Consider the following 15,660-nt stretch of genomic DNA (forward strand, 5'->3'; position numbering starts at 1 on the left):
CTCTGATGAGGAAAACTCTTCCCACAATCTAAGCAGGTGTCCAGTTCCTTCCGCATTTGTTGTTGAGAGGTGCCAGTAAGGAGAGTACCAGAGGATGTTTGCTGAAAGTTAAAGCTTATTGTGACTGCCAGAATGTACAATGTAATCGGGTCAGTCGATTTCACAATGTGCTCGTAGTGGCATCTTCTCATGTATCTGTGAAGTCTGTGATGTATAGGAAAGTGGACACAAGGAGCAGGAGGCTGTTATGAATTCCATTTGGGGAACACTTTTTGTTTCAGAGGTAGTTGAAGACAACGTGGAGATCTTTGGCGTATTCCTCTTCATATCACACCAAAAGCTCCTATCCTGGGTTAATGGTTCAAAAGCAATGGTACAGAGTCCCCTCTTGAAACTAGAATGCCACCAAGTTCTGCTCCTCATCATCATGAGCACAATTCACATATCTCATCCAGTTAGCACGCACCTCTCTCTTGGCATCTATGTATTCCTCATACTGTCTGTTCTTAAATATCACCCAGGAATATCCACTGTTCATAGCTTCCTCTCTACTAGCTCTCCTGGGTAGGGTCTGAAGTGTGCACCAACTGAAACAGTCTCCCCTTCATTAAACACACCCAGACCCACATGAGGAATACTGGACTCTCAAATCTCTGGGTGGAAGTGTTTGTCTGGCTCTGTCGGTGACGCCTAGAGGAACAGGAGTATCAGGGATGAAGAGAGCCGGACCGTGAACATCACAGAAGAGGTAGACTTTATCTTCTGGTTCTTCCTCTTTTATAGGATTCTTCAGAAATTCAGAGTTCTGGAAGATGTGTCCAACTCAAAATTCCTCCACAAGGGTAATCTTCATCTTCAGGCTCTTCTTTAAGAGGCCTCATCTTGAATCGTGCATTCTGCTCATCCATGAAGAAAACATGTCACACAGAGCTAGACGTCACTCCATTAGTAACTATCTGCTCATCCTTACAATGCTGTGAGTCAGCAGGACCCGGAGAATGTGACCAAGACTGTAAAAGAGCTTGAACTGCCTTCTGCTGATTTCATTTTGAGTTTTAAATGACAGTAATGCTTAGGCTTGAAACAGAGTTGAGCCACCTTAAAAATACAGACATAGAAATAAGTACCAAGCTTTTGTTTCTTCTTCTTCTTCTTCTTCTTCTTCTTCTTCTTCTTTCTGGAAGCATTTGATCAGCCTCATAACTGAAGACTTTATTTTTCCTTGCATAATTTTCCACAGTGAACTGACTTAATATTAAAGAATCGATTGTTTGAAATGGACAAACTTGTGCAAAAACGAAAATGTAAATACCAAGAAAAAGATGTTACATACAATAAGTAGTAATGATAAAAAAAAAAAACAAGTGTGCATGTAAACTTAACTAAAACAGACAAGTGGCAGCTTTTTTCCCCAAAGTGTGTGTTGTCTTCAGTAAAACCTCACATGCACACCAGTTTGGGGGCAGTTTAATGCTCTCGTTTCCTCGGTCACTATATATTAATATGTAAAATAGTTCATATGTCAGCATTCGATCAGTTTAACCAAATAATGGCTTTACTGTGCAAAGGTAAATTTAAGTAGTCCTACAGATGCAACACACGTGCGCACACACACACACACACACACACAGGGTCTGTCACTGTCATGCTCTGAAATGTGGATGTCTTTTAGGAGTTGCCTGCATAGCTGTCTGTCTTTGCAGGGCTATGAGTTAGGGTTAGTGTTAGGTTTAGGGTTAGGTTTAGGGATTAGGGTTAGGTTTAGGGTTGGGGTTAGGGTTAGGGGGTTAGGGTTAGGGAACGTACTGGAAACTAGACAGCCACACACCATAAACAGCAGATGGTGCCAAAGACTGCAAAAGATAGCTGCACAATTTGTATAGGTGTGTAAGGGAATTATGTTTGGCTCTTCAGAGAGCCCATTCAGCAAGCACTATTGGGGCAGGTGGTGGATTACTTGTGCTATATTATTTTGATCATAAGAAGATGAAGTATTTTGAAATGTAGCTACTTGAAATTTACAGGTGCTACAGTATATAACTACATGTGCAGAGACAGACATTTGCATTTTGTACTGTAACAGGAACATTACAAAGTATTTGTTCATGGACACGATGTTATGGTCTCACGTGGTGTCGAAAAAATATTTCAAGTCTTTGTAGACTGAGACCAAGACAAGACCAAAAATTTCAAAAAATTTTATGCCGATACCGAGACCACTGATTTGTGGTCTCAAGATCGGTCTTGAGTTGTACAATACTAGTGAATACTAGTGATACTAGGCTCCAGATCCACCATGACCAAGATAAAGCAGTTACTGAAGACAACCTTAATCCTATAAACAAGTGAAAAGCAGCTAGTCACAAATGGTCCAAGAATGTTGCAAAAGATAGCAAGCCTCTGTGCTGGTATACCTTCCCAGCTGAAAAAAAACAGTAAAACAATTGTATTGGTTTTAATGGAAACTGTAATGTTCCCTGTGGGTCTCTACTGTAGTCTCTTGCCAGCATGTTATGTCTAGTGGATACCATTAAGGACCAATAATGGTAAAGGTAATTCTTTTAATGGATAGCTGATGGTCTGTAATGGTATTTGTAGTGGAAACCATTAGAATGTCTGTGATGGTTTCTATTGTTGTTGTTTTTTCTCAACAGGGTTGTAATGGTTTCTGTGCATGTTTGAAGGTTTTAGCCAACCAAACCTACCAGACATTGCTAGTTTACTCTCTACCTTCAGATCAAGGTCAAGTGCGGTTATATGATCAGTGGCATAACCTTGTCACACTGGGCCACTATGCAAGAATCACATTTCAGACCTACTCATGTTGTCTTTACAAATAAAGTATTTGCATGTGCATATTCCCGCACTCTTAATATTTTGTAAACAGTCAGTAACCTGGTAGCCCTGTTATGTACTGTCTACTCCCATCCAACACTAACATGGTGAAGCAGAAAACAAGCATGGCTACTAAGCAACAAGTATTCACACAGACAAATAATGACACTTACACCCACTGCACTATTTTGTCCCAGGAATATTGAGACCTTACTGTAGTTAGAATATAAATGCAGCTAATTTAGTTAGCATACAAAAATGATGGTTGTTATGATACTGGTCCTGAATAAGCAATGAGTGACGCTGCAAAACAAATAGTGGAATTTAAATAGGCTACAAGACAGATCAACATGGGAAAATTTGTCTTTATTGTTTAACCTTTTGATCTTTTTTTTTTTTCCAAATAACTCAAAAATACTCTGCTCTCATGGATATCAAACAATTGCAAACAAAACACAGGTTTATCAAAAAAGAAATCTCTGTTAAATATAGATGTGCAACAATTATTGGCACCCTTTTAGTCAATACTTTGTGCTACCTCCCTTTGCCAAGATAAGAGCTCTGAGTCTTCTCCTATAATGTCTGATGAGTTTGAAGAATACATGGCATGTGATCTGAGGCCGTTCCTCCATACAGAAACTCTCCAGATCCTTCACATTTCAAGGTCCACGCTGGTGCACTCTCCTCTTCAGTTCACCCCACAGGTTTTCTATGGGTTTCAAGTCAAGGGACTGGGATGGCCATGGCAGGACCTTGATTTTGTGGTCAGTAAACCAAAAAGCAAATTACATTGCTTGTAATACAGCACTCAGTCTTTTTGGAGAAGAATGTTCCTACTTTGCACATCTTGTTTTGGCAAATTTATTCCACTCTTCCTTGCAAAAATGCTCCAGATCTATCAAATTGTGAGGGGATCTCGTGTGCGTAGCCCTCTTCAAGTAATTCCACAGGTTTGTGAAGCCACTCCTTTTGTTGACTTGGATTTGTACTTTGGGTTATTATCATGCTGGAAGTAAAAGTTTTCTTTATTTATAGATATATTTATTTTATAATTTATATAAATATAAAATACAATTAAAGCCCTGATAAATTACCATATCAGCTTATTTTATAAATTTTGATTAACAAAGATGAATATACAGTTTTTGACCTAAAAAAAACAAAAAAACAACAGGGTCAACCTATACATTTTCTGTTCAATAATCCATGCAATGTAAAATCATCAATCTTCTATGATTCTATGATTATTTGTTGTTGAAATAATGCCATTTTAAAACCAGACAGACAGATAGATAGATAGATAGATAGATAGATAGATAGATAGATGTACTTTATTGATCCCCAAGAGAAAATTTGGGATGCAGGTGATTATAGTAGCAGGTCATTTTAAATTCATGTATCCACATTGATGCCCACAGCAGCTTACGGGTGATTGGTGAATTACAGTGAAGATTACAGAGACCTGCTTATATCATCAGGGACTTTAGGGCCAGATCATCTTTACCTTACCTGCTTGTCTCCATGGCACACACTCCTCCCCCAAGCTCACACCAGCTGATACCGTGAGAGTTTCCATGTGCAACGACACAGACACAGATACAGTACAAAAACTACAACTGATCCCAGAACAGTTTTTAGAGTGAATTGAGATAAGCCTGTTTGGTCTCACAAACCTCAGCTAGGCAGGGCCTTTAAGGACAGAAAAAGCCATGGGAGAATGACACAACCACAACCACACATGTACTGTAGATATAGAAACACAATATAAAAACAAAAAAGAAATACAATTCCTTGACAAATTCGAGCAACTGATTGAACAATTGGCCATCTGTAGCTTATTGCTATGTACAATTTGCCAACCCAGATTCACCAGTGTTTCAACTGCAAATGCTTTACCGAGGTAAACACTGGGCACATTTCCTGGCCATATTATTAGACACATTTACATTGTTGGTTCACCATGAATGCAATTCATTCACTTTTATTTGTATAGTGATTTTAACAATAAATATTGTTGTAAACTGAAATATATTTAGATCCCTAATGAGGAAGCCAGAGGCAACATGGTGAGGAAAAACACCCTGAGCCTCTTCTGGGTGACACTGAATAGTGGGATTATGAATTGTCGTAATCTTGTACAACTCATACTGGCCATCCTTTTAGTTACAGTTACATTTATTTAATGCTTTTCTAGACACTCAAAGCGCTTTTACATTGTAGGGGGGGTACCTCCTCAATCACCACTAGTGTGTAGCATACACTTAGATGATGTGACAGCAGCCATAGTGTGCCAGAACGCCTACCACACACCAGCTATTAGTGGAGAGGAGACAGTGATGTAGCCAATTCAGAGATGGGGATTATTGAGGGGCCGTGATAGATAAGGGCCAATGGGGGAATTTAACCAGGGTTATACCTACCCCTACTCTTTTACCATAAGTGTCTTGGGATTTTTAATGACTACAGAGACTAAGGACCTCAGTTTAACATCCCATATAAAAGTCTTTGCTGTTTTTAAATTATACCATAGTGTCCCCACCACTATACTGGGGCATTAGGCCCCACACAGACAACAGAGAGAGCACCCCCTTCTGGCCTCAGTAATACTACTTCCACTAATTTTAGTTTTCCCCAGGAGGGCTCCCATCTATGTACAGGCCAAGCTCAACCCTGCTTAACATCAGTAGGAACCCAGGCGAGAACTGCAGGGAGATATGGCTGCAGCAATTATAATACACTTAACATACTATGAGCATATTATGAATAAAAGCCCTAGGCTGAGCACAGGACAAGTTTAATGCTTACAACAGCAGTTCCTAGGTACAAGTCTATAGTATCTCTGTGAGATTATCTACTGAGGCAAGTGTGATGCCCGGGCATAAACTGTTTTTTGAAGTGCAAATCTTTAGGGTATCCATGTGGAATCAGCCACTAGAGTAGAACGTTAATCACAGGTGCAGCAGATCCAGATAGCAGCAGAGCACCAGGAAGAATCAGGAATACCCTTAAGACAATGTGAGCTATAGCAGTAGAAATGTGTCAGGATTAGGTACTAGGATCACATAAGGCAGCAGGAGTGCACTTACAGCTCAACTTAGAAACCCCAGTATAAAAAGAAGATCCTCTCCTAACTATAAGTCTAGGTACAACCAAGTTGTGTTCACTAGGTGCTGGCTGGTTCACTCAAGACTTCTACTGACAGGTGAAATCCCCCATTATGTCCTCCTTGTCTATCGCCTTTAACTATCAAAAATATCCTACTGAACTGCAAACTTTTGATACTATCAGATGATGGGTTGTTCAGAGACATGTTTAATGGAAACATAGGTTTTATAACAGTATGGTTGAATGGTAGCTCAGTGGTTAAGCTGATAGGCTACTGGTCAAAAGGTTGTGAGTTCAAACCCCAGCACTACCAAGCTGCCCTTGTTAGGCCCTTACCTCTCAACTGCTCAGATGTATATAGGTAGCAGCTGAGACCTTTTAAGAATTTCTACATTGTACTATATAATGTAGTTTTGTAAATTGTATATCTGGTATTGTTTACCTTGTACTCGCCATGAAATAGCCTTCCTGATATTGCATTAAAATGCAGTAAAAAACAAATTGAAAGAGAGAGAGAGAGAGAGAGAATATATTAGTAGATGTACAGTACAGACTACATCTTGTCTTTTTTTTCCATACAAAATTTGTGTTGATCATCTTCTAGTGCTTCATTAGTGCCAGTTTCTGACATCAGGCCTGCTGTTAGCTGGATATTTTTGGTTGAAAGACAGTTCTCATCCCAGCAGTGACACTGATCCAGTCATTGAGATGTCAGTGTGATTGCTTTGATGAGTTATGCCTATCTATTGACAGGTGGAGTGCCATAACATTAATACCATAACACTTAATATGCTACAGCCAATAACTGCACACTTACAAAAAAAAAATCTAATAAATACCCAGTGACTGTAGGTACAAGGTAGATCTCAATACTCTAACAGTGTTGATACTTTGTGTACAGATGCTCACACTGCACCGTTTCAAGTCAGCCATTAGCGGTGCTAGAGGACAATTTGTCTCTGTGTCCCTCCCCTTCCTTTCTGAAGAGTGCTTCAAAATTCCCTGAAAAAACAAAAGGTTCAGTCGAAACCCATCAGCTGGAGACGAAGTGACCTGTAGCTCTTACAGCTCAGTAACAGTTGGATTAATCCCACCGTGAACGGAAACGTGTGAGGACTGTGTCTGTGTGCATGACCGTTAATCCGCGCTGTGAGGAGGTTCTGGACAAATCTCTGGTTCTGGATGCGTTTTTCCCCAAGTGAACAATTCTGCCGAGATTTTTTTTTTTTTTTTTTTTTTTTTAAAAGCGAAGCAGAGGAGAGTGCGTGTGAAACCTCACACTGAGAGGAGTGGGTATGTTTTGCGATTTAAACTTATTTTAATAACTTTCCATGGACACTGGGTTGGAATTTAAAGCTGATTATCTCGAGGTCGTGTTCCCCGCAGTGTTGGGCGCTAGATTTGAAAATTGACTCGTTCTCCAAGCAAAACTCTTAAATCATCGGTCTGTAATTTCCGGTGTTACAACGTCAGCATACCGGTTTCTGCTTTTAATAATATTTTTTTTAAAAAAAATAAAAAATAGTAATACTAGTAAAAACCTCAAACAAGCAGAATCAGAATATGAGGCCCAAAAACTACCGGCTGTATTAAAATTACATAATAATCCTCTTAATTATATGCTAGTGTAGGTTTACTGCCTATTTTACATCATGTGTATTTATTAGTGTAGTGTGCACTTCAGGACTTAGCCTGTTGTTATTGTTGTTATTATTATTATTATTATTATTATTATTATTATTAGTGTGTTACCCTTGGACAGCGGAAGTTAGTCGTCGCTATGGAAGCGTCTCGTTTAGTAATAGTTACTTCTGCTTTGTCACATTATCTGTCTGAGTGGAGGAGGTTTTAAAGTGGCTTTGGACTTCCCTTTTGTTAGTTTTCTTTTTAACGACTACTTATTGAAACATGTAAACCCATGGTTTGTTAACCTTAATACTTAATTCCTCGGTATTTCTGAGTTCTCACTATACTTGGTCAGTCCTACTGGTTAAACTGTATGCGTTCCCACCCCATACAATAATTTGACTTAACTGTTGAAAGTACACGTAATCAAATGTAAGCCCTGCTGGGTGGGTGGGGGTGGGTGGGGGGTGGGGACCAGTAGAAACCCCTTTACAATTTGTAATGGTTTAAATGGTTATAATGGGAATTGTATTGGTTTTAATGGTCCCTATGGGTGTCTACTGGTGATTTGTTGCCTTCTGTTGGTGGCATGTTATGACTAGTGGATACCATTAAGGACCACTAATGATGATAATGTTTTAATGGTTAGCTGATGGTTTGTAATGGTATTTGTAGTGGAAACCATTAGTATTTCTGTAAAGGTTTCTATTGGGGTTTTGTTTTTTCAGCAGGGAGGATTTGTATATTCCCTTTGATTACCTTTCTGTGACTTCATTTGTAAATGAATAATTATCCCTGTGGTAGAAAACTAAAATAAATATTAAAAGGATTATAGTGTAAAAATAAAGAGTTAGGATGATCAGTTACCAAATACAGTTATGTATTTGCAGTGAATCATGTGTTATCCCACTGGTCACAGTTATGACTGTTTACATCGTCTCCTGAGAATATAGTGTCAGTACAACATGGTAGTTGGATCTAAATATTAAAAAAAAAAAAAAAAAATGCATTACTTGATTCCTTGTATGAAATTCCAGACTAAGTAAAAAAGAAATGGAAAAAAAAACCCTGTTCATGTGACATTGCACATAAAAATGTTAATATAAACTCAGGAGAAGCTATTATTAAAAGCATAGCTTGCCTTTCAGTTAATAACAAAAGACTCCTCAGCTGGAACGATGCTGTTCCAGGCAGATAGTGTTTAATGTTTGTTTCTTTCTACACTGTTTTATTCCATTTGTTGTCAGGCTTCTGTTTAATGAGCAGTAAGTGTTCGGCTCACTGAACACACACTGATCAACTGATTTTTTGTAAACATTACCAGACTATAGCAAAATAAATTCTGCTTTCCAACAGTGTAAACACACTCAGGAGATAAAGCTTGGTTTTGATGGCTGGACATTTATGGCCTGCTGTTAAACACACATACACACACACTTACCTTCGTGGGTACGGTATGTTTGTAACTACAGGAGCGTTTGCGATAGGGATGGACGATATGGACTTAAAACTATATCATGATATTTTCTGGTATTTATTGCGATAACAATATCAGTGACGATGTAAATATAGTACCATTCACCACTGTTTTTAGCTACAGGTGTAGCTGTGATCTTGAGAGCCTCAGAAACACAAACATTGATCTAAAAGTAAAACTGATTTTCTGTAAGAAAGCCAGTTCCAGATCTAGCAATAAACTCCTCCTCAGCATCACGTCCGCCTTCCACCATACTTATTTTCACTCTGCATGTGAGCTGCGAATGGGTCACACACAGAAATACGTCATCCACTAGACTTTATCGTTATCATCGCGGGAAAACTAATTCTTATATTGGGAAGAATTTCTACCGGTATATCGCAAACGATAAGATATTACCCATCCCTAGTTTACAACCATGGAATATATAAATGATCGTGTGTGCTGTGAGATTTGGATGCGAAGGGTATAATGTAATTACAGTTGTTGCAGGCATGTGTGTGTGCTTCTGACTATAACACTCTGATTCACTTTTAGTGACCTCACTCAGACAGCTGTCAATCAAAGTGCCAGTCAAGGTTCTACCTTGTGAAAATATCAGGCTGCCTAGTAATAGCTAAAAATGATCGTATAGATTATTTTGCTCAATATTGTCATTGCAGTTATTATTCAGCCAATTTAGGAACAAAATTAGGGATGCACCGAAATGAAAATTCTTGGCCGAAGCTGAATATAATAAAAAACTTGGCCGAATACCGAACACGTTTGTGCTTTTTACTATTTTGTCTTACTTTTCAAAGAAAAAATCAATTACAAAAACTACAATTTCAAAATATTTATTTAACTCAATTTTTTTTTTTACATTCCAGCAGGCATAGGCTATCATCAAGGCACAATATAACTTTAAATAAATAAATTAGTAAATTAAAAATATTTTTATGTGGTCATCTTTGAGCCCCCCTTGAATAGCCTATGTTAGGCCTATAACTGACTGCTGAAAGAATGTAACACACTGTAGAATACAACAAAAAAGTGCGTTGACGAGTGCAAAAAAGTGGCTGGACCCACAACAAATGAATAATTGTCCTAGACATATGCCTACTTCTTTAACGGCCATTCTTACATCTTTCTCTGACACTTTAAAATGCTTCCACACTGCCAACATGTTTGCTGCAATTAATGCTTCGCGCATCTCAATCTGGCTGCTAGGCTATTTGGTCGCGTCATCAAACACATCATTGTTTGGTCAAATTTATTCTGCCTTTTCACTTAATAATTTCGGTTGCCGAACATTCGGTGCATCCCTAAACAAAATAGTTCATTGTGCATTATAATTTTTGTTAAATAACAGAAAACAGTTTTGCACTTATTATGTACTTAGGTAGTCAGAATACTTGGTTCCTTAATAGAATTCATACTGAATATAAACAAAGTTCACACATTAATAAATAAATAAGTAAATGTGTTACAATGGTATTCAAGTTAACATCACCAGTCAATAAAATGCTATTTAACTTTAGGCAATTTGCTAGCTTTACCTAAGCACACAGTTGATTATGACATTAATTAGCAAAGCCATAAAAACTGTGATGATAATTTAAATACAGCTTTTTTTAAATGAAAAATGTAGCTACATTTCAGATCTTGCTTGTCCCCAGATATTTCCTGTGCCATCATGATGGAATAGTTAGTCAGGTTGTTTATGATGTTATATTGTTATATTGGTATGGGACTCACCCCAAAGACATGGTCTGTTCTATATTATGGATCGGTCATAGCATTTTTTTCCTTTGTTTTAAATGTGTTTGTCTGTGTGTGTTGGGTTGGGTGCTATACTACAGCGGCTGAAGCAACAACAAAGGGTGTCTGCTCTCTCAACACGCACACACACACAGCATGCACATGGAGGGGGTTTTAAAGCCCAGCTGCTCCTCTTCAGTGAGCATCAGTGGTCCTTGAAGAGAACTGAGTGGCCAGGTGTCTCCCTATTGATCACACACATATATACACGTGCATAGAAACACACAGTACACTCCAAAAAGAAATTACACACAGACCCACACACACCTGTAGCTTTTTGATTTTATTGTGGTTCATTTTTTACTTTGTCCTTTATGTAAGAGCTGTTAGACCATCATGTGACATACTTTGCATTTAACCAAAACTTATACAAATGTTTTCTCATCATAAATGTAGTTGAACAGTGAAGACTTTTCACGTTTCTTCTTCAGGTTTGCACTAGTGCTACAGTGTTGCTGTAGTTACCATTTAAGCTTTTGTCTTAAATCATCAAACATTAAACTGCTTTGAGTTTTTCAGTAATCTCAGTAGATTTATGCGGTTTCTATGACCATGCATAAAAACATTATATGCTTAGTAAAGTCTTGTAGGAGTTTAGTATCAGACTCTGGTAGGAGGTATGAAACAAAACTTGACTTGTATGAGTGTTGTTTTGTTTAGTTTTTTCTTTTGTAAATATAGGTTTATTTTATTATTTCATGAAAACGTTTGTTTATGTAGTATAGGCACCTCACCGCTCCATGGTCCTCAGTTCAATCCTGAGCTCAGGTTACTGTCTTGGGTTTCGTGTAGGTTTCCACCTGGTTCTCCAGTTTCCTCCCACTGTCCAAAAACATGCATGCCGGCAGATTAGCTATGTTAAATTGCCACTAGGTGTTAATGAATATATGAATGTGTGTGCATGGTGCCCTGTGATTGGCTGATGTTCCATCCTGGATGTGTTCTCCCACCTTGTGCCAAGTGTTCTGGGGATGGGCTCTGGATCCACTCTGACCCTGACCAGGATGAAATGGTTACTGAAGATGAATGAATGAGTATTTTATGTAGAACTGGAGTAACTGAGCCAAGCAATAGGCTTTTGAGGCAAGTCTGCGATTGCTTTTTGGTAATTTTATGCCCATACCTACAAGTCAATACAAAAGAAGCAAACTATAGACAGCAAACATGGATTGGTTAGTGGACTAAATTTAGAGTAAGTGGTAAATTGTGTACATTTTATTTTTAGCTGAACTTGAACATGTATTTGTGTGTCACTCTGAAGGCAGTACCATAATAGCTCTGACTGTTTTGCTCAAGGATTGGCTTCAGGTCATTTACCTTCCATGACTTTTCCTGTCTGCTCCTGTATATCGGCTTCCCTTTGTGTGACATCACCTACAGTATAAGCCCAAATCATATGATCTCTCAAACATTCTGAATAGTTACATAACCATGTCACGGGTAATAATTTGACAAACGTGCTCGTCTAATTGCATAAGGAATAATTTGCGAAGCTTTAATGGGATTAAAGTAATAATATGAGCATTACTAAGTTGGCATGTTGATTAGTCAGAGGAGTTATTGCCTGTTGTCTCTGCCTTTTAACTCCTGTTGCTTTAGCTCACAATTATTGACCCAGCATAGACAGGCCACTCTCTGGCCAAGTGCCATCTTATGTTCTCACTCCCATCGGGGCACCAATAATCTGTGTGTGCGTGTGCGTGGATACTTTTGAGAGCTGAGAGGAGTTGATCTCCTTTTCCCATGAACAGATGTATGAATGTTGCCAGACTTCTCTCTCATCAGTCAATGTCTTATAAGAAGCTCATACAAGGTACAGGTGCATCTTCTCAGATTTGCTTTTTTATATTGTCTGATATGTAGGGCTGGACAGTATAATGCTGAAGTTATGAGAAATTACATGCAATGCACTTTTCTGTGAGTATCCTGGGTAATAATCAGTACTTCTGTGACATTAATAGACTCGTTAGTTAAAAATGATAGAAACCACGTGTTCTGTAAATGTGTTGCTGCATTTTGCAGTATTGTGTACTGAAGAGTATCCACTTCGACCCTCAATGGACTGGTGTGGCAGCAGGTTTTCATCCCAGCCAAATAGAAGCCACACCTAATAACTGATAACTCGCACCTAATCACTAAAGACCTCAGTCAATTAATTCAACTGATTTAACTAACAAGTGAAATTAGGTGTGGCTCATGCGAGTCATGCATGACAGCCCTTTGCAGATACAATTGGAAATCTCTGGTGTTTTGTAAAAAAAAAAAAAAGCCTTTAAGGCAAAAACCTTATATAAATACTTAATCACACACTGCTATTCTGTAGTCAAACAATGCATATATTCAGACTTCTGAGTTGACTATTTTATTGGGATGTGTAAAGGTGGGTTTTTTAAATGTCATTGTGGCTAGACCAGATCAAACATTTTGTCCAACATCAGTGTGTGTGTGTATATATGTATGTATATATGTATATATATGTGTGTGTGTGTGTGTGTGTGTGTGTGTGTATGTGTGTGTGTGTGTGTGTGTGTATATATATATATATATATATATATATATATATATATATATATATATATATAATATAATATGTATATGTATATGTGTGTATATATATATATGTATATGTGTATATATATATATATATATATATATATATATATATATATATATATATATATATATATAAAAAATATGTATGTGTGTATATATATGTGTGTGTATATATAATATATATGGGCCAAGATGCGTCATGTGGCGCCATCACAACACTAATTCAGTCAAAGCCCTCTTCAGTTCAGGTGCATCTGACGTGAGTTCAGCTAAAATATCTCATTTACCAACAAACTTCACTTTGAAAGACTGAAACAATTTTGTGCAATTGCAATTTCGCCAATTCAAGTAGTTTTCCTCACAAATTAACTACGCAAGTTGTATCGAAAAGTTTGAAAAAAGCCACAGCAAAATCATGCATTTTGGTCCGTAACAATCACAAAAACTCTGCAAAATCCTGTACGGATTGGTTGTGTTATGCAAACCATCACAGGCATGATGCTGTCATATTGATGTGCAGATTCCACATCATGTCAGTCAGCATCACAGATACAGTATTCAGGACATGAAACATATCCAGTCTGATCCAGTACCGATCCAGTTGCACCCTACATCTGAAGAGTGTTTTGTTTCCAGGAAAAAATATTTCTTAACAATATGATTATGATATCCCATAACTTTGTGTGGGTTTTCATACAGGGCAGTCTGATGGATGGAGAGGGAGATCAGAGGGATCAGCATGAGGAGCGCTTAAGGGAAGTCTTTCAGAGTTTCGATGGCAGCGGTGCTGGTTCACTAAGCCCAGAGGAGCTAACCGAGCTCTGTCACGCCCTACAGCTGGCTGACCAAGCGCTACACACACTGCTACACACACTATTCGACACACAGGACCAACGGGTAAGAATCAATATACGCCAAATGCACGCTGTCTATAAACTTGAAAAGTAGTGTGTTTTTTGCAGGGTTATCAATCAAGAGTCAATAGGACATTTATGCAAAGTGAACTGAAATCAGTTCTTTCCTTGCTGTGATCTTTCTTTGAATTTAAATCAAATTCTACCACGTTTTTCGAGCAAATCCTTTGTGCTCACTTTCATCCTGTTTTCTCTACCCCTTATATAGCATACATGTGTGATAGATTGGAGCAATGTTTTGTTGCTAATGTGGGGGAAGAGCACTTGTTGAGGATCACTGATTCTTTATTCTGGCTTAACAATGGAGTGAACCTCAAAAGAGACACGCTCTCGCACTTGCACAGCATCTACCATTCGCCCCGCACCCCCCACTCCACTGTTATAAGAGTGCTATAATCCACAAAGGGAACCTCCATATGCAGAAGTGTGTGTTATTGTTTTGGGCAGCTGTTGCTCCCCAAATCATTCGGGCTACACCCACAGTTCCCTTAGTCACCAGGCAACCGGGATTTAATTAATAGTCGTGTTGGAGGTTATTTGTCCGATTTTAACTGGGATCTTTAATCTTTTCTCTTCACCACAGGGGAACAGCTGCAGAGCAACTCAGCATTTTACACATTAGCTGCCATTAGCTATAAAGGTCACTTTCAGAAGGTTGAATATGAGACAGCCTTTTTTTTACCCTCTTGAAATCTTCTCAAGGCCTCAGCAGTGCACCTGTGTTCCTTATTAAATTCACTATGCATGTTGAATACTGGCATTGTGTTTCTGTCTTGCAGGTTGAATTTGAGCAATTTAAGGACGCTTTGATTCTGGTGCTTTCCTCCAGTGAAGAGACGCTAGCTAAAGAAAACCCTCCTCGACCAGGTAACATCATCCTCTGTGTGTCCGTTTTGAAGTTTAATGACCGTATTTAAGTTTTTTTGTTTTTTTGTTTTTTTTTTAATCAAATGATTAAAGCCTGGTACTCTTACTGAAGTGCCCTGTCTGTGTGGTAGCGTAGTTCGTTCTCATTAGCTTGAGCTGTCTGATGGTAATGAGATGGACTTTAGCCAATGTCTAAGTGGACTTTTGCTGTCGCGTCTCTATAGTAACACTGACTAGAGGGTCAGACAGACAATCAGAATAACCCAGAGATTGAGCTGAGCTTCACCTACTTTAAAATGTCCAGTGCATGTCCAGTGCATGTCCAGTGCAAGTGGTCCTGAAACATGGTGGTGGTGGTATTTAGGTAATAATGTGAGTAACACGTTTCTCAACCTTTTAAACAGGCTAAGGTATTCAGACAGCACAAGTCGGCACACTGAATTACTAAGAGTATTAATTTGTGAGTCAGCCTTGCCTAAGACT

General features: G+C 38.5%; 1 protein-coding gene across 5 annotated transcripts in view; it reads left to right on the top strand.

Annotated features, from left to right (window-relative positions):
• The first annotated feature begins 6,475 nt into the window (after positions 1-6,475).
• The window catches only part of nin (ninein (GSK3B interacting protein)), a 40,977-nt gene continuing 31,792 nt past the window's right edge, over positions 6,476-15,660 (top strand). For 4 of the 5 annotated variants that reach the window (XM_053621631.1, XM_053621632.1, XM_053621633.1 and 1 more), the window contains exons 1-3: positions 6,483-7,233; positions 14,096-14,293; positions 15,090-15,177. In XM_053621631.1, coding sequence (XP_053477606.1) covers positions 14,105-14,293; positions 15,090-15,177 — 277 coding nt within the window. In that variant the 5' untranslated portion in view covers positions 6,483-7,233; positions 14,096-14,104. Of the gene's footprint in view, positions 7,234-14,095; positions 14,294-15,089; positions 15,178-15,660 lie in introns of all 5 variants that reach the window. The other variant, XM_053621635.1, reaches the window with a different exon arrangement.

The sequence above is a fragment of the Ictalurus furcatus genome, chromosome 3 (genome assembly GCF_023375685.1).
Source record: "Ictalurus furcatus strain D&B chromosome 3, Billie_1.0, whole genome shotgun sequence".
Taxonomy (NCBI): Eukaryota; Metazoa; Chordata; class Actinopteri; order Siluriformes; family Ictaluridae; genus Ictalurus; species Ictalurus furcatus.